Source organism: Myxocyprinus asiaticus, chromosome 15 (genome assembly GCF_019703515.2).
Source record: "Myxocyprinus asiaticus isolate MX2 ecotype Aquarium Trade chromosome 15, UBuf_Myxa_2, whole genome shotgun sequence".
NCBI classification, from domain to species: domain Eukaryota; kingdom Metazoa; phylum Chordata; class Actinopteri; order Cypriniformes; family Catostomidae; genus Myxocyprinus; species Myxocyprinus asiaticus.
In genome coordinates this window covers 14,205,723-14,225,077 of record NC_059358.1, presented here as the reverse complement: position 1 = coordinate 14,225,077, position 19,355 = coordinate 14,205,723, and the positions used below count along the sequence as shown (strand labels likewise).

The window sequence follows — 19,355 nt, the reverse complement described above, 5'->3', positions numbered from 1 at the left end:
GTGTTTGATATAATGGCAAGTGATTTTCTAGTTCCAAATTAGCAATTTAGCATGATTACTCAAGGATAAGGTGTTGGAGTGATGGCTGCTGGAAATGGGGCCTGTCAAGATTTGATCAAAAGTGACTTTTTTCAAATAGTGATGGTGCAGTTTTTTACATCAGTAATGTCCTGGCTATACTTTGTGATCAGTTGAATGTCACTTTGGTGAATTAAAATACCAAACAGCAAAATCTGTACATTATTTAAAACTTTTGGCCACCAGTGTGTGTATGTATATATATATATATATATATATATATATATATATATATATATATATATATATATATATATATATATATATATATATATTAGTATGTGCGTGTGTGGTTTTATTCTGATTTATTTTTATTCTGGTATGTATATGTGTGTACACATATAGGGTAAAATGGTGCTAAAGACACACCTTAAAATTTTTTTAGTTAGGGAGCCTTTTACCCTACACTTGGAGCCTTTAACCCCACACATTTGGGCTAAAAGGCCCCCAGGGGTGTTAAAGTGATATTGTGTAAATATAGGGATAATAGATACAGTATAGGGCAACATTTGTCAACTTAGGCAAAGACAGCAAGACAAATTAAGATAATGCCTATTCAAAATAACTTCAGAAAAGATAAACTATTTCCTGTTAATTTCAGTCACATCTGGCACTTCATAACATCTCAAGTATTCTATAAACAAATTAATCTTCAATGTGTTTGGATCAGTCAAGTTGAGCCAAAGTTGAATATTCTTCATAACAAATCTATTCCCTCCACTTAGAAAAATCTGTTTTATGAGGGCCTTTAGCCCCTGCAACAAGGGAGGCTTTTGTTTACCCCAAATACTATCCTTTCACTTATTGGACAGATATCGAAATATACAGTACTGTGCAAACGTTTTAGGCACTTGTGAAAAATGTTGCATAGTGAGGATGTCTTCAAAAATAATGCCATAAAAAGTTTTCATTTATCAATTAATGTCATACAAAGTCGAGTAAACATAAAAAAAAGCTACATCAATATTTGGTGTGACCACCTTTGCCTTCAAAACAGCACCAGTTCTCCTAGGTACACCTGGACACAGTTTTTCTTGGTTGCTGGCAGATAGGATGTTCTAAGCTTCTTGGAGAATTCGCCACAGTTCTTCTATCTATTTAGGCATGTCTCAATTGCTTCTGTCTCTTTATGTAATCTCAGACTGACTCGATGTTCAGTGGGGGGCTTTGTGGGGGCCATGACAACTGTTGCAGGGTTCCCAGTTCTTCTTTTCTGTTCTTTTATATTTGAAAAAGAAATGTTTGGGAGTCTAAAATGCATATTTCCTATTGACACACTAAAGCTGAAGATATAAATAACCATCTTAAGATAAATGTTTTATCTAATGTGCCTAAGACTTTTGCACAGTACTGTATGTGTATGTATATATATATAGAGAGAGATATATCTCAAGATATATCTCAATCACCTTAAACAAAACTGAAAATTACAAATCTTTTTTTTAAAATTATTATTATTATATATATTTTTTTTGTCTTAAAAAAAATGTGATCATTTCAGAGATTATCATTAGCTACATAAATTTGCAACATTTGAAAAATTATTAAATATTAGATTAAATCACCTCAAAATCAACATTGCACGCAAGGATTTCATGGATCAGGAATATTTTGCAGTGAGGTCTTTAGGAAAGTATTAGGGTAGGTGTTGCTGTTGTTTAGTATTTTGGGAGAAAATAAAATCAAAGTGCCTTTTACCCCAGGGGCCTTTAGCCCCGTTGTGCTTTGGCCATGTAACACTTCTTTTTGCTAATTTAATCTTAAATTTAAATATGGCCCGTTGGTGGCGCTCATGGTCGCTGGTTTGGAAATGTTGAAGTATTTCCTCATATCAAGGGGGGAAACTTCAACCACACCTCGGTGATTTGGAAAACTCAGTCATTTTCAACCTCAGCTCTGTCAGCACAAGACACGATGCATTCCTCTCTTTCAGCCCGGGACTCTGTTTTACATATAAGGTAGCGTATTTCTGTGTATATATACATTTACATGAGTAAAAGAAACTTTTCCAAGTATCGATTGATCTTTAGCAATTCATTCGTTCAAGTCGCTAACATGGCTGGGATCGAGCGAGTCGAATTTGTGTGCCAAACTTTTAGCTAGTGTTCAGTTTGAATAAAATACACTGCCAGTAAAGGAATGAGAGACGAGCGAAATTCGCTGGATGCTGGAAATGTTGTGCACTTTAGCCAAATGACAACTTAATCATCAGTGTGCTGCTGTTCTTCATGTCTAAACAAGTCCACAGGGAGCAAAAGAACATTTCAGAAACTTTCACATAGTTGTTTTATCCAACTTCTTCAGAGCTGTTGGTGTTTTCTGTTTACAGCTGATGTGTTTTGTTTGTTAAGTTTATGAACGGTCTGTTTATTTCAGTAATATGAAGGCATATATAACATGTAATGGAGCAGACACATTGATTTAATTTCATCATGGATTACACGTTTTTCTCTCTTGGTTGTAACAGTTATATTAGTGCATTTATGTGAACACCAAATATAGCAGCTTTGTATCAAGACTGCTGTCTGTTATGACTAATATGCTAGGTTGGCAGTTCACAAAATTGTGTGTCAAAGCCACAAATAATAATTTACGTTAACATTCATACTTTTCTTTCTCAAAAAACTACCATGGTACTACTACTACCATGTTTTTGGACATGGTGCCATGGTGTTGTGGACAAGATACCATGACAATATCTTGGCTTGAAGCTAATTTGGGTACTATGTAAATATCATGGTACATGACTACAGTGATCTTTAAGTACCATGGTATTGCAAAAGTACTGGTACTGCATGGTATGACTTTCTTTCTTTCTGGACTGGGCATTATGACTGTTGTCCTTCTAATTTTAAAAAGTCAAGAATGTAGTTGCTTCAGTTGTAGTCTGCATCAGGTTGTGGTTTGCATATTGTAAAACAGATGTATGATGTGTGGTAAGCATGTATGATGGATTATGCTTCACTGAAAACTTTCTTTTTTTTTTCTTTCGTTCAGCAGATTTGACTGAAAGCGCAGAACCTCACATTAACAACACAACCCTACAGTCATCTGTATAAGAACATAATTGCGGGAATAAGGGTTCTTGTATATAATTACCGCAACAGCATATACAAGGAATCTGTTTGTGATCAAGACGGAGGTTTCTGGACGAGCCAAGGCTTAACGAGGTTTAGATTCAGTCTCCATCTCGTCTCTAAACGGCCTGCAGCGTGGCGAGAGAGAGTGGGGATTCGAACCGGTGCATGCCGGAGATGAGTGCGTTCTGGCATAAGATCGGCTGCTGTGTGGTAGCCAAACCTCCTCCTGTAAGTGTCTCACTTAGATCAGTGTTTCCCAACTTTTGCTTGTCTTACAGTATGTACCCCCACAGCCCTGTCAACAATGGTCAAGTACTCCTTCATGGATATCACACCAGTAATGTATTCCTTTTAATGCGTATAATATTGTACAACCTTTAGTATTATTGTATTTATTTATTTATTTTTATTTTCTCCCCTATTCTACCCAATTTGGAATGCCCACTAAGTCCTCGTGGTGGCGTAGTGACTCGCCTCAATCCGGGTGGCAGAGGACGAATCTCAGTTGCCTCCGCGTCTGAGACGTCAATCTGCGCATTTTATCACGTGGCTTGTTGAGCGCATTACCGCGGAGACGTAGCGCATGTGGAGGCCCACGCTATTCTCTGCGGCATCCAAGCACAACTCACCACGCACCCCACTGAGAGCGAGAACCACACATTATAGCGACCACGAGGAGGTTACCCCATGTGACGCTACCCTCCCTAGCAACTGGGCCAATTTGGATGCTTAGGAGGCTGGAGTCACTCAGCACGCCCTGGATTCGAACTCACGACTCCAGGGGTGGTAGACAGCGTCAATACTCACTGAGCTACCCAGGCCCCTACTACCTTTAGTTTTATTAAAATGACTCGCATCCATCCATCCATCCATCCCACTACGGGTGTCATTCACACAGATGGAAGCCATTATATACAGAAAATCTTTTGACAGCTCTAATATATTTATTTTAAGGTTCTGTTAGCTTTGTACATTTAGCAAAGCAAAATTAAAGTACCCCCTGGAACCTGCCAAAGTGTACACATACCCATGTTGGGAATTTGTAGTTATTTAGCTCAGTAAAACAATACAAACAAAACATTTGAATGTAAACTGTTTTTGCACCGCAATGTTTGGTTTGTGAGAATTGGCATGAATCACAGTTACTGGACTCCTTGAGGTCAACATCTGGACTAATTTCATCAATTACCCCATGGCTCAGTCATTCGGCCCTTATGGGACTTTAGTGTGCGCTAATCACGTGAAGAATGACTCGTGCTGGTTCGGCAGTTTAAGACAGAAAAGAAACCTTTCAGCTGATTTAAATGTGACCCAGATATCCTCAGAGTTTGTCAGGAGAGCAAATGTGTTTTTAAAAGCAAAGCCAGACGTGAAACGCAGATGGACAAAGAATGCTCTGTCATTGAAAGCTCCATGGGTTAATGTGCAGACTTAGTGGTAGCCTTGGCCTCCTGGACTTTGTGTGTCAATAGATCCAGTCCCGTTTTGTAGCTAATGTAGTAATTTTGTAGTTATTTCAAAATGTATCTTGATATAAAGTTATAAGGTTAGTTTACCTGAAAATTAAAGGTCTGTCATCATTTAATCACCCTGATGTTGCTGCAGACCCCAATGACTGAGTTTCTTCTGTGGAACACAAAAGGAGAATTTCAGTAAAATGTTGCCGCTGCTCTTTTTCATACAATGAAAACAGTGACTACAGTCTTTCAAGCTCGTAACAGGACAGAAAACACCTTAAAAGTACTCCAAATAAATTGTACAATCTCTTTGAAGCAATATGATAGCTTTTATGTGATGAACAGACCAAAATTGAAGTTATTTGTCAGAAATCATTCCCTCTGTCATAGCTTTCAAGTCTCATTCGCACTTGCGCATATTTATTTGGCCACACCAGCTTTTGTATTGTCACAAAGTCATTGTATTGCTTCAGAAAAGGGCTGAAACGATTAGTCAACATTATCGAAAATGTCGACAATAAAACAAATAGTTGACAAAGAATTTTGTTGTCGAATAGTCGTTTGATCTCATTTAACGTAACATGAGATCACATGAAACTCTAACGATGGTGCACGAGAGCAGCACTGCAGTTTGCACCTGACTGAGGAGAGGAAGAATTACACCGCTCACAGTCCAGATGCACTCTAAACTTTCCAAACAGCTTCAGGTGATGGAGATTGCAAAGTATGAGGGAATTATAATGCAAAAATGCAAAATAAATACAAAAGCACTCTCCTTGTGGAATAAGCGGAGCCGGAGCTGCAAATCTTCCGTGTCGAGCGTCTTTAAAGGAAACATACCGGCGTTACATCTTAAATGCAGTTACAGTAATGTGCAAAAAGTCTTAGGCACCTAAGATGTTTCACAAAAATATTTGTCTTAAGATGGTTTTTTTATATCTTCAGCTTTAGTGTGTCAATAGGAAAAATATATTTTAGACTCCCAAACATTACTTTTGCAAATATAAAAGATTAGAATAGAAGAACAGGGCGCTTTGCAAGAGATGGCATTGCCCCCACAGAGCCCCCCACTGAACATCGAGTCAGTCTGAGATTACATAAAGAGACAAAAGCAATTGAGACAGCCTAAATGATAGAAGTGTGGTGAATTTTCCAAGAAGCGTGGAACATCCTATCTACCAACAACCAAGAAAAACTGTGTCCAGGTGTACCTAGGAGAATTTGTGCTTTCTTTTTTTTTTTAAGGCAAAGGTGGCCACACCAAATATTGATTCAGCTTTTTTTAAATTTTTTTTTTTAAATATTTACTGGACTTTGTATGATATTATTTGACAAATGAAAACTATTTATGGCATTATATTTGAAGACATCCTCACTATGCAACATTTTTCACAAGTGCCTTAAACTTTTGCACAGTACTGTATATTTAATGCATTATAGCTTTAAAGTTCAAATAATACAGAAGCAGATAATTTAAATAACTTCAAACTCCAAAACTGGCATTTCTCTGTGCGGTCATTGCCACTATGAGTTGCACGAATGTCCCGATCTAAGGGGGAGAGATTGAAACTGCATCCGGCTGATATGTTTTTGATTTGTTCTTGAATTATCTAAAACTCATTTAAAACAACATACGTTTACTTAAGCAGCTATACTGCAGAATAAAATTTTATCTGCAAATGTTAAATATAATAATAGAAATATTTTATTATTATATACTAAAAATCCTTTATTAAAAAAAAAATTAAAAAAAAGCATTCACCTGAGAAGCAGCATAGAAGATATTTAGACTTGCTTTTAGAGAATAGATCTTGAAGACAAGTATACTTTGTCTTTACTGCACTCGCAGAAGTATAAACAAGTGAAAAAATACACTTATATTTAAAGGAGAAATATGTAACATTGACATCAAGCGTTTAAAATGGGTACTGCAGTCCATATTCAAAATATTGGAGAGAGTTGTCTCCCTGCCCCCTCCTCCCCAGACTCGAAGCTCACACGGGTTACCAGGTTGAGGACACGCAACAGGAATGAGCAAACTGACAGTGGCAAGTGACGAGCCTTACACTGTAAGTTGATCAGCTAATGTATACGTTTTTATTGTTTGCAAATTATAAACCAGCTCGTGGATTTTTTTTACAACTTTGTCAATATTAGCTAGCTGTATTGCTGGCTTCCATGGCTGCAACACGCTGTGTTTGCCCACTAACTTGTTTCAAATCTGGCAACCCGGAGTGTCGAAATACTATTGGGAAATGGGCAGTGGGGGATCACACAGGCCAAAACACAAACAGAAATTCTGTCCCAGAACGGACATTTCGAAGTAAAATATACTGGCTGGAGCATTGTTTTCGGAGAAGCCAGTATTTCAACTTGGCATGTTTCCTTAATCTCTGATAACATATGTTAATTTTATGCTTTAGTACAGTAAATATATTACTAATTGCACCTTTAAGATACATTCTCTTAAAGCAAGTCTAAATATCTGTTGCTTCTCAAGTAAATGTATCTTGTTAAGTATTTTTAGACAGTTTTAAATGGGAAAACAAGACAAATACACTTGATAACAATAGGATTTTTTACAGTGAATATTTTACTAAATTAAACTTAATAAAAAGTTTTTTTCCTTTTAATTCAGTGAATGTCATTTAGAGGTATTTTTAAAAGATGATTTTGTCCTTTATTGTTAGTAAGCACGTTTAATACAACCTTTTAAGTCTGGGCATAAGCTGAATAATCGGTTAAGAGCTAATGATTAATCATTGCAATAATCGCCAAATAGTCGAATAATTGTTCTTATAATCGTTAGATTAATCGATTATCAATATAATCGTTAGTTGCAGCCCTACTTCAGAACACTTTGAATAAACCAGAAGAGTCATATGGTGTACTATTTTATTTTTTACTTTTTTGGCACTTTTTTGTAATTATTTGATCATGACAGCACCTAGTCACTGTCTGCTTTCATTTCATACAGAAAGGAGCAAGCTTAGACTTTGCTAAACTTTTGTGTTCTATGGAAGAGTGAAAATGTTATAGGTTTGGAACAACATGAAGGTGAATAAACGATTACAGAAGTTTCATTTTGAGTAGAAACAATCATGAAGAATCATGTTTATATTTCTAAAATTGCTTTGCATATTTGATCAATTGTGTGGCTCTTAGTGAGCAGGTTTGCTTTTATCTGTATTGTTGTTCTGAGCCAATGATGACAGACCCAGGTTTACCATAGGCTTCTGTAACAATGACAGGGGGTTCTGAAGGGAAGCTGGCTCCTCCGAGCTGGGAGTGCTCATTCTTTTCCTCCCTCCTTCCTCTTATTATTTTTAGGCTCTTGTTTTTTCTATTGTTGGGTGGGGGGAGAGGCCAGACAGCAGTGGGCATCTGAAGTAACAAATGTTACTTCCCAGTCCAAGAGCCATTTTAGATAAAAATGATTAGGGTTTAGATTAACTGTTGCTTTACATCAGAGGAGGTGATAAGGACTAAAGCATGTGCCGTCATTTTGCTGTGACACGGGCCATTGAGTATACAAAGATTATGAAAGTAAACACCTTTGTGGGATGTTTGGAGTTACATAACAGACACATTTTTCATTTAAAAGGTGGATATGTAGGGGGGGCCTGGGTAGCTCAGTGGTAAAATAAGCTGGCTACCACCCCTGGAGATCGCTAGCTCGCTAGTTTGAATCCCAGGGCGTGCTGAGTGACTCCAGCCAGGTCTCCTAAGCAACCAAATTGGCCCGGTTGCTAGGGAGGGTAGAGTCACATGGGGTAACCTCCTCGTGGTCGCTATAATGTGCTTTGTTCTCGGTGGGGCGCATGGTGAATTGAGCGCGGATGCCGCGGTGGATGGCGTGAAGCCTCCACATGCACTATGTCTCCGTGGCAACGCGCTCAACAAGCCATGTGATAAGATGTGCGGGTTGACTGTCTCAGACGCGGAGGCAACTGGGATTCGTCCTCCGCCACCCGGACTGAGGCAAAAATCACTATGCGACCACCAGGACTTAGAGTGCATTGGGAATTGGGCATTCCAAATTGGGAGAAAAAGGGGAAAATCCCCCCCCCCCAAAAAAAAAAAAAAAAGGTGGATATGTAGCTTTAGGATGTAAGACAGCTCAGTATAGAGGATTACATTGTATAGTAATAAATAATTGTTAACTCAGTGCAGTATATTGTACCAGTATTATGCCACTTCATTTAATGTGTGCAGACAAGTAATGGCAAGTATGCCAACTCCTTTAATGTGGCACATGATCTCATCACATAATTACTTTGGTTGTTTATTCAGGTATTGTTTCAATTTATTTCTACAATCTCTCAATAACTTTACTGGAAATCTGGGAGTTCTGGGAATTGTGGATCAGAATGTCTTGGGGATATTACTTCTTTAAGATGGCATTGAGTGTGCCTGGATGCTTTCGCTAGGCCTAATACCATGAAGGAAAATGAGTGCAATAGTAGCCAGGCACAATTAACACCGTATGGCATAAAACAGCCATACAAAACCAAAAGTAACAATGAATATAAAGAATTGTTTACATACAGAATATAAGTGCTTCTAACACTACAAAGTCTAGATTTAGGATTTGCTGAAAGGTAGCAGTTATATGAGAGAAAGTGTCATTAGTGTTATCATTTACTCCTATGGGTACTTTACTTATATTTTCACCTTGAGGGGTGTGTCATGCCATTTACCAATTTTCCCATCCAGTGCATTGGATCTTTATGCTGTTTCCTAATTAATATAAGCTTCTATCTCCACAGAAGAAGAAACGGAGGAGAATTGACCGTAGCATGATTGGAGAGCCCACAAACTTCGTCCATCTGACACACATAGGCTCGGGTGAAATGGCAGATGGCATGCAGCCGGTAAGTTATATTTCAGTGTTTTAGCACAGTGAGGCTTGCAGTCTTGACTGGAGGTTTGTCTCAAATAGAGCTACTGAAATTTACATGAACAACTTGCACCAAATACTAAACCTTTTCAAAATCCCCATGGATGATCCCTTTCAAAATCCCAATCTCTTACCTTCTTTCCCTTTTGTTTTTACACAATCACACGACCACTGCACCTGCCAGTGGTTTAAACATGTCATGTTGTCTCTGGTTTAACTGCCTACTGTATGTCATGTTTATGGGAGTTCCCCTAATGAAGTAGTCACTCTGTGCTGGCAAGCCTTTTCAGTGTTAATACACTTCAGTTATTATTTTTAATCCCTCAACTAACCTTACACTTGTTTGTAAAGCATTTTCATCACAATGAAAGTAAGATGATCTATAGATGTTGTTTTTTTTTTTATGTTAGTCTTATTCCATAACTATGTATTCAGTTTATATTATTTTTATTATTACCATCTAGACATCTAAATGTTATTCACACAAAAGCACTGTGAGCAGTCTCTTTTTCTGTTTTAGTTTTAATTTTGTATTTTAATAATTAGTATAGTATTTTGTAATATTAAATTATTTATAAAGTTATTATTAATAAATGTATATAAAAATAATGTAACATGTTTTTACTGTTTATACCTTTTATAGAGTTTTTATTATTATTAACATCAAGGCATCTAATAAATATTATTCAAATGAGAACTTTAGGCTACATTTGTTTTATTTTAGTTTTATCATATTATTTTTTTTATTAAGTTAGTATTTTTTATATTATTATTTTAAAAAGTTATTATTAGTAAAAGTTTTTAATTTTAAATTTAAATTCACTACTATTAGTATCAAGGCATTTAATAAATGTAATTGACAACTTTTAAGCTACAATTTTTTCGGTTCATTTTAGATTGATATTTTATGATATTGTTTTATACTATAAAGTTATTAGTAGTAACAGTTATTTAAGAATTAGAGCTGTCGAAAACTAACGTGTTAATTAAATGCATGCGATTCATTAAAAATGTTTCACGTTTTACATTTTACTGTGATTTAACACATTTGCAATTATAAAATTAGATTCTGACATTTTATTCAGCTCCGTATGAGTTCAAAACAATGGTTGGAAAAGAGCGAATCCTTTGCATTATGTCTGGGGTCATTACGCTGATGTACACACACACAACAGCGATTCTGTCTCAGTTATCAAGTACTTTGCGTCATTTGTAAAGCGGAATTTAATTACCACAGAAGCATCTCAAGTTTTCAAGGGGTTATGACATATTTTTTCTAAATAAATGTATTATCTTCCCTGAGGTCCACTGCTGATTAATGTTAGTAAATTATGTATTTATAGATTTATTTATTTTTGCACCAAAACGGTCAATTTAATAAAATTATCTTTTTCCAACCTGTTTTTGGCCCTCTGTCTGAAATGCTCTGTTTTGGCCTAAGCGCCTCCTTTAAATTATTTTTATTTTTTATTTATCCCCTTTTCTCCCCAATTTTGGAATGCCCAATTCCCACTACTTACTAAGTCCTCATGGTGTCACGGTTACTCAGCTCAATCCGGGTGGCAGAGGACAAGTCTCAGTTGCCTCCGCTTCTGATACAGTCAATCCGCGCATCTTATCACGTGGCTTGCTGTGCATGACACCACGGAGACTCACAGCACATTCACGCACAACATACCATATGCCCCATTGAGAGTGAGAACCACTTAATCGCAACTGCGAGGAGGTTGCCCCATGTGACTCTACCCTCCCTAGCAACCGGGCCAATTTGGTTTCTTAGGAGACCTGGCTGGAATCACTCAGCACACCCTGGATTCGAACTCGTGACTCCAGGGGTGGTAGTCAGTGCCAATTCTTGCTGAGCTACCCAGGCCTGCCTCCTTTAAACTTAAACGTAAACGCCCACTGTTATGATTGGCTAACATCGTGCGGCCCGAATAATTAAACTGTTCACTCAAGCACATCAGCACCACAAACTTTCAAACAGTCATGACATTTGAAATATATAAACTTTTTTTTTTTTTTTTTTGTGTATGTTTTTGTGAACGGATCTAGTAGTGTTTTTTAACTGCCCCATCCTTCAGTAACAGTTCCTTTGCAAAGCTTGAATTGTACAATGAATGGTTCACAAGCAATCCATGCTGACATGAGCTGAAAAAACATACAGTCCGCTCTGAAAAACGCTGAAGACACAGCCACACGATGCATATACATAGTCCAAAGCATGGTAAGGCACACACAAACAGTCTCGCATCGCACATCGTTGGAAACGCATCAAAACGGTCAAAGACATCCATCTAGTGTATGCTTGCATAAATCAACAATTAAAAATAGTTCTGTTGGGTGCAAGAATGCGTCCAGGACGCGTTTGTGCTCAAAACAACAAGAGGCAGAGCAGCTAAATGAAACAATGCCGTTACAACTGTGAAAAAGATTTGGCACAGCATCTTTTAAAAGCGCCACGAGATACATGACAATGGTCAAAGACATCTGTCTGATGCATGTTTATATACAAAAATAATTCAAAATAGTCCAGATCGGTGTTCAGGAATAGTTAGTAGGTGACACTTGTCCTGCTCTCTCTCTGCTTACAAAGTGAGCACCAGTGGGTGGGGTCAAGGGTGCAATGATGTAAACTAGGTGTTGTTGATGTTACTGTAGAGGCGCTCATGAATTAATGGGCCTTAAGTGACGTAGGGAAGTCACGGAAGTGGAGAACAAAGCTTGGTTTCAATAAATGCTTTTATTGCATTGGAGATTAAGTTTTGAGTTCTGAAATTTACAGTATGTTTTTATAGTAGCATACCTTGTATGTCAAAATATCAAGGAAAATTTGATGCCTCATGACATGACCCCTTTAACTGTCAACTAATATACAAACACATGATACATAAAGGATGGATGTGGCTGGCTAGCTTGTTGGAGTTCTCCTGTGGAAAGTCCATCGACGCACCATTTGAAGTTCAAACTATTTTAATTTTGACCCAGTTGCTGCCGATCTTTTGAAGCATCAGCTAATGATTAGTGGACAATTTGGATGAAGAATCATTACTTGGGCAGTGCCAGCACTAAAAGCAGAACAAAACGTTGGCCTTGTTGGGAATGGCACACAACCATACTTCTCTTTCTATTTATGCAATACATCGATATGGCAGAAAAGATCAAATGTCCTGTCAATTGCCACAGCCTGCCATATTGTGGAGAATGAGGGTTTGGGATATTTAATGTGCATTGCAACGAATACACAACTTATGTGGGGTCTAGCTCTTTTAATTGATTAATCTACCTCTTGACTTTGGGAAAGGTTTAAAGTAAACTAAATTGGTGCTATTTTAATGCATTTCTATCTTTATACTGTGGAAGGCTTTGTTTGGAAAAGTTAATAAAACATTATTCATACATATTCTTTTCTAAGAAAGAATTAAATGCATTTGACAGGAAAAGTATTTATAGAATATATAGAAATTTCATCACTTTCAAAATCTGCGATGAATTGTGACTGGCAGCACAATTCATGCTGTTCATTCACAATTCATTCTTTTAGTTTATACTATTTATACAGTTTATTATTATTGATGTTGTTGTTGTTACTTTTTAATTACATCAAGGCATTTAATCTAAATTACAAACCAGTTGTATTGCTGCTTGAATGAACTAGACTTACTGAAAATGTAGGACGTTACTGAAGGGAGACTTGTGTAATATCTTAAGTGTGTGCTCACTGTGCAGTTGAGTTGTCAAATAAGACAGAATTGGAGTTGCCTAATCCTTCAGCTCAAGAGAAAGAGACTGAATACCTGGGCAGAATCAAGCAGACTGCAACTTGCTCAGAGGAATGTTGGCGAGTGGCCCATCAGAGAGAATAGAGCTCTTTAAATGAACTGTTCGTCAAGGTCTTTGCACTGGTCATTGAAAGCCAGAAAGGGTTTGAATTCACTTAAATGATTGACTTTAAGTGATCATGTCATTCAATTGCTTCAGGAGAGATTTGCTAAATGTATACTGTTAAGTTTAGTTTTGTGAGTGAAAATGATAAAAATTTCTTAAATGGCGGCTTTAGTAATTTAATCAAAGGCTGGACCTATTCACAATACAGCTGAAACTTCCAGTGATAAGCGGTATTGGTTGTTATCAGCCTTTCATAGTTAATGTGATGTGACAGGCCAAGCATTGGTTTAATGCAGGTGATTGACCTGCTGGATTTTCCCTTGTGGTTCTGTTCTTTTGTATTGCGCTGGAATCTTGTGTATTGAATGGCCATTGAGAAAGAGCTTCCTCCTCGTTCTGCTGTGCGATTTAGTGTTCCTGTGACATATGATGTAACAATGGGTGTCACAGTGAAGAGCTCTGTGTGTGCAACAGGCTTGTTCATGCATGATGGATGTAGAGTTTTTCAGATCCACCTCTCGTAGTGTATGTGAATGCCACTGCTTTTATATTTCTCATGTTTATGCATAATACAGCATTAATAAAAGGACAAATTGCGTAATCATAACATTAAATAATTAAAATAATTGACCAGTATCAGCCATGCTGATTATTAATCAGTCGGTTTGTGGCCATTTAAAGACTAACTGCATTGGGCAATGACTTGTGTGCGCACTCTTTTTGTTTTATTTTTATTTTTTTATATATATAATATGGGTGTTTAAAACATAAAAAAAATAAAAATTAAAAAAAAATAACACCCTCAATTTGTTTTGAGTTTTATTTGTCTACTAACAATGTCCAACAGTTTATTTACTTGTATCACTGGAGATTAATGTATGTTTTTCTGAAATTTATGGAAATTCCCACCACTGCGTCATTTCCACCACATCTCAAAACTGTATTGTGTTTAATAAAATTCTGTGGTGGTGATGGAAATGATCATTTTTAACATTTTTGTCTTGCTAACAAAGTCTAATTTTATAGCTACCATTTTTTTTTTTGGATCCGTTCCTTTTTTTGTGTGTGCATATTTTGGCCAAAATTACAGCTTAACTGGAAAAGAGTCAAAAGACGCACAATAAAACCACTCTGCCCAAAAGTGATGTTTACCTTGATTTTTCTTTGTTGCCTTTAAACATCACTTGTCTCATATTTCATCTCAAGTATGTGCTCCACTGACAAGTACACTTTTGGAGAGAAGAAATTTATAAGGGGCGACATTATTTGGTAGAAGTGACGCCACAACTGTGGGACAGTCGTAATTTAAAATAATAATAATAATAATAATAATAATTGATCATTTTCAAACAAATGTTGAAGTGGTTTGTTTATTTCAATACATGTTTACATTATTATAGTTTTAAACATCAAGTTATAACTTGTATATTTTTATAATGGATTTTCATTGTTTAATATTAACCCTATAACGCTGTATCAAAAATACACAATGTTTGACAGCTCCTGTCTCACTCTGTTCAAGCTGAAAAGCAAAAAAAAACAAAAAACATATGGTATGTAAGTTTCACATGTTTATGGAACCATCTAGTGGTTATTTTTGAAAAAAGTGGTTTTAGTATTTATATCGATCTATTTAAAATGGTGCGGACTTCCGCAAAAGAAATTACTCTTATGTCTGGATAAATGACAGCTTATTTTGATAAAGTAAAAGTGACAGTAATTATTATATTGTTACTGGTATTTTAAAATAAGAATTTGCTTATGCTTGGTTAAAATTTTGAATATTAGTTTATTGAAAAAGCATGTTGAAATTACATAGCGCATGTGGAGGCTTCACGCCATCCACCGCAGCAACCACGCTTAACTCACCACGTGCCCCACTGAGAACGAAGCACATTATAGTGATCACGAGGAGGTTACCCCACATGACTCTACCCTCCCTAGCAACCAGGCCAATTTGGTTGCTTAAGAGACCTGGCTGGAGTCACTCAGCACGCCCTGGGATTCGAACTAGCGAGCTAGCGAACTCCAGGGGTGGTAGCCATCGTCTTTACCACTGAGCTATCTAGGCCTCCGACCATTGGTGTTTAATAATCTTGGCCTGATTAAACATTTGGCCAATGGAAGTCTATGTGCGAAAACTGTAATTCTGTTAAGTAAGAAAAGACATAGCATTTTAAGTCAGAACAGCCTGAAGGCTTGTGCCAAGTTTAGTGGATATAGATTGAAAACTCAAGGGATTTTTGAAAAACCCTAAACCATGTCAGTAGAATAACAGTTTGTCAACATAATGATGGAGGTATGGTAAAAAGTTTCCAATTCAGTTTTAATGTGTTCCTTGTATGTATAAACAAACAAACAAACAAAAATTGAAATCTGTTCATTTTGATAAAAAATGAACCCCTGGTCCATGAAGTGTTCCAAAGTGTCAAGCTAACCTTTCCATTAAATGCCATTGATCCCATATCAAGCAACCAATTACAAATAGTACTGGTTTTGTTAGTTATTGGCATGCACCTCTCTTTATGGATGTACAGTATGATGCAGTGTAAATAATTATGCACCTTTTCCATGGCGATAACCTCATTATGTCACTTCCTCTTGCAGTCTGGCCCGATCCAGGAACAAATGCGATCCAAAGTGCCTCATGCTAATGGACGAAACAGCTTGTTATAGCCTCTTTACATGTGAGTATGAACGTGCGCACACACACACACCTTCCTCATTCTCTTCATTCTCTCTCACAGTCAATTTAATCATAGACCATCATCTGTTCTCCAGGCTTTTTTGTTTTTTATCCCAAGATCCTCAGCAGACCCGGTCCAGCTAGCATCACTTTACCAAAATAGAGGATAGATACCAGCTTTACATCAACAGAACAGGTATCGGTCACAAACAGCAATGTTCGATTGCTGTGGCTGCCAAATGGATGACACCTCTGCAAAGTTTTTTTTTTTTTTTTTTTTTTTTTAAATGGATTCTCTTTTCAGAGGAAAAATTTGCCCCCATACTCAGAGACTGTTTTAGTAGATTGGGACCAGACTGTATGAGAATGCCTGGAAAAAAGTGTGTAATGTGCATTTGACTGTGTTGAGACACTGGCTGTGCTTGTTTAGAGGAGGAAAGGCTCTTATCACTTTAAAACAGGGGACTATTTGACTGCCTTCCTAAAGTTATAACTGGCTTGTTTGTCATAGTCTCTCATTGATAAGGATGTGCGCAAATGTGTGTTTGCTTTTGTTTTGTAATGGAAATACATTTTCAGCTATAGCTTTAGTGTCTCTAACTGCTTGCCACTAACAGTTGCACAAATTGTTATTGATTAGCATATGATCCAGTTCCCCCTCCAGTATGTGTATATATGTAAAGAATAAAATTATGGTGCCAATATAGCTCATCCAAAAATTAAAATTGTTATGATTTACTCACCCTTGTTCCAAGTGTCATTTCTCACCTGTACAACTTTCCTTATTATGTAGAACACAGGAGATGTTAGGCTGAATGTTAGGGACTGACAGCCTTGGTCACCATTCACTTTTGTTGTATGGGGGTGGGGGAGAAATCCAATGAAAGTGAATGGTGACTGAGGCTTTAGTCCCTAACATTCTGCCTGACATCTCCTTTTGCTACATGAAAGAACATGAGGATGAGTAAGTAATGAAAGAATGTTTTATTTTTGGGTGAACTATCACTTTAAGAAATAGTGTTTTAGTACTCTTTAGTTCTCACTGGCAGCACGTCTGATAATTGCATTAACAACCCTGGCAGAACGGCGTTTATAGCTCTAAAGATTAACCCTCAAGCATTAGAAAAAGGCTTTGTTCTTGAACTTCGTCTCCAGTAGCTATTAACTGTTTATCCGAGTTGAGACTTTGAACACTGGATATCATACAGGCATCTTGCCAGGAGAAAGTCTCTGCCCTCTGCCATTTAAACATCACATTTAGTCTCACTTTCACACGTCGAGCTCCACCCCACACTAGCACGAACACACGCTCTCTGTTTCCAGTAAGCACACAGCACCATTGTGCACCTGTACACTGTGACTGGCATTAAATCAGGCTCGCACACACACCTTGTTTACTTTACTCTGTATTTTACGTTTTTGGATACTGCTCAAAGTAGCACTGTGTTTGGCTGAATTCCGCATGTTGACAAACAGATGTTTGCTTGTAATTGTGATGTATAATTTTTGAGATTCCAAACAGTGTAATTTACTTTTAGTGTTTGCTGGAAGTTATTAGGAAATGTCATATATTTTAGTAGGAAAAACCGTGTAGTGAAAACTTCCACACTGTCGGTTTTGCTTTAGAGATTCAATGTTTTACTGTATTTTTAGTATGGAGTTGCCCAGTGGTGCTCATAGAATCAAATTTCATTCTTGGTAGACTGTATAGAGAAAGCACAATATTTTCATCTCAGCCAAAGACCTCAAAATTTCATTTATCTTGATAAATGTTGCCAACAGATTTCTGCACCTTTGCTTTGTGTGTGTGATTGTTTGCTCATCTTTCTTCAAATAATGTGCCGTTACACTTTTTAAAGCCCAGATGCTTATAGAGCAAAGCACTCACTCTTTCTTCCACTTTTATATTTGTTGTTTTATATATATATTTTTTTTAAATGAAAATCTTTTGGTTCATTAGTCCAACTCTTGATTTTGTGATCAAATATGAGCAGTACTTAGTGTTGTTTTCATATTACATTGTGTTGTTTGCATCTTGTTATTTGTACCTTTTTATTGTGCTTTGATTTGTAACAATACAGTTGCACAAAGAAAGATCTGCTGGTTTTTATTTAGACACCTTATTGATATTGTCTGGTGAAGAATTCTTGTTTTGTTTTTTAATTGTCACGATTTACACCAGCCCTTTTATATTGGCTGTCCAATGAAATACTCAAGGGGTTTGACTTGTTTATTTGAGCCAAAATTTTAAAGGAAGGTTACACAAGTTAAAATTACGTTGATTACCCCAGAAAATAATTTTTACTCGTTTCAAAAAGCAAAAAAAACAAAAAACAAAAGCAGTAATAGCAAGGCGCACACTATTGAAGTAACTGGGGCCAGTCCATAAACATTAAAATACACACTGTTTCAAAAGTATATCTGCAAGACATAAACATTGTGCACACTAACAAGATTTTAATATGATAAAATCGCGAGCAGTGTTGTGCCGAAATATGACTCCCCGCCAGATTCTTAAATCAGTGGTTTACATTTCTTGCAGACATTTTCAGGTCTTGTTCTACCACATACATGTAATTTACGCTGTCTCTTGGCTTGCCCTCCACAAGTCAAGTTTAAAATGTAGGGGTGAAGGTATCAAAGCTCAAATCTAAAAGCACATTTTAACATGTTTATATTGTGACATTCATTAGCAAAGCAGATGCTACCCAAACAGTGCATGGAACACTGCCTAAAACAGTTGCGCAAGAAACGGACAAAAACAATGGACCTTGGGCGTAAAGATTTAGTTACATCACACTGGTACAGACCAGACTTCATATTAATTTCCTTTCTCTTAACAATGGGGTGAAAAACTGCAAAACAGACTGTTGATTTATACGATGTATACCATTGTGGCCATTTTTAATGACACAAGGAGATAGTTACAAGCGAGTTACTGCATAGCAGTTTATCACACAAAGGCATGGATCAGGTCTGGGTGGGGGTGGGGCATTGCCCCCTACATTTTCCTTGTGCCCCAAACCACATATATGGTCCCTGCAAGTATGGTAGTTTGATCCAATACCTAGTGCAGAATGAGTTACAACAGCAATGTTATTTAACCCTCCATAGTTGTCACGATTCCTGTTTATGACTTGAATGCATAAAGAAAAATGTTTCACCTCTCAGCTACCTCACTTCTTCACCAAAGCTGGTTTCCTGAAAGGCACAAGATGTTTCCATTGAAACTCACAAAATTCCCCTCCCCTTTTTTTCCTATTTAA

General features: G+C 37.0%; 2 protein-coding genes across 6 annotated transcripts in view; one reads left to right on the top strand and one right to left on the bottom strand.

The window, feature by feature from the left end:
- Positions 1 to 1,893: 1,893 nt before the first annotated feature.
- Positions 1,894 to 17,393, top strand: LOC127452953 (CDC42 small effector protein 1). Of its 3 annotated transcripts, none has more exons than XM_051718868.1 (5): positions 1,894 to 2,036; positions 3,076 to 3,386; positions 9,385 to 9,489; positions 16,011 to 16,090; positions 16,185 to 17,393. In XM_051718868.1, the coding sequence occupies exons 2-4, from the start codon at positions 3,324 to 3,326 to the stop codon at positions 16,077 to 16,079; spliced, it is 237 nt and encodes a 78-aa protein (XP_051574828.1). In that variant the 5' UTR covers positions 1,894 to 2,036; positions 3,076 to 3,323; the 3' UTR covers positions 16,080 to 16,090; positions 16,185 to 17,393. The 3 variants fall into 3 exon arrangements, with proteins under 3 accessions (XP_051574828.1, XP_051574829.1, XP_051574827.1); XM_051718869.1 differs by having other exon boundaries at positions 1,898 to 2,036; positions 3,079 to 3,386; positions 16,208 to 17,393; XM_051718867.1 differs by having other exon boundaries at positions 1,899 to 2,036; positions 3,079 to 3,386.
- Positions 4,024 to 19,355, bottom strand: part of LOC127452937 (BCL2/adenovirus E1B 19 kDa protein-interacting protein 2-like) — a 35,192-nt gene continuing 19,860 nt past the window's right edge. Inside the window, exons 12-13 of one of the 3 annotated variants that reach the window (XR_007899331.1) lie at positions 19,254 to 19,290; positions 18,325 to 19,156 (exon numbers count right to left, since the gene is read on the bottom strand). The gene's annotated coding sequence lies outside the window, so the exon portion shown is untranslated. Of the gene's footprint in view, positions 4,785 to 18,324; positions 19,291 to 19,355 lie in introns of those variants that run through there. The other 2 variants (XR_007899332.1, XR_007899330.1) reach the window with 2 other exon arrangements.

What these genes read in the sequence shown, in the direction of transcription:
- LOC127452953 (XM_051718868.1), top strand. Translation starts at nt 3,324, where the DNA reads ATGCCGGAGATGAGTGCGTTCTGGCATAAGATCGGCTGCTGTGTGGTA. An exon ending in TGGTAGCCAAACCTCCTCCT is followed by an intron (nt 3,387 to 9,384) that starts GTAAGTGTCTCA and finishes CTATCTCCACAG; the next exon opens with AAGAAGAAACGGAGGAGAAT. An exon ending in TGGCAGATGGCATGCAGCCG is followed by an intron (nt 9,490 to 16,010) that starts GTAAGTTATATT and finishes TTCCTCTTGCAG; the next exon opens with TCTGGCCCGATCCAGGAACA.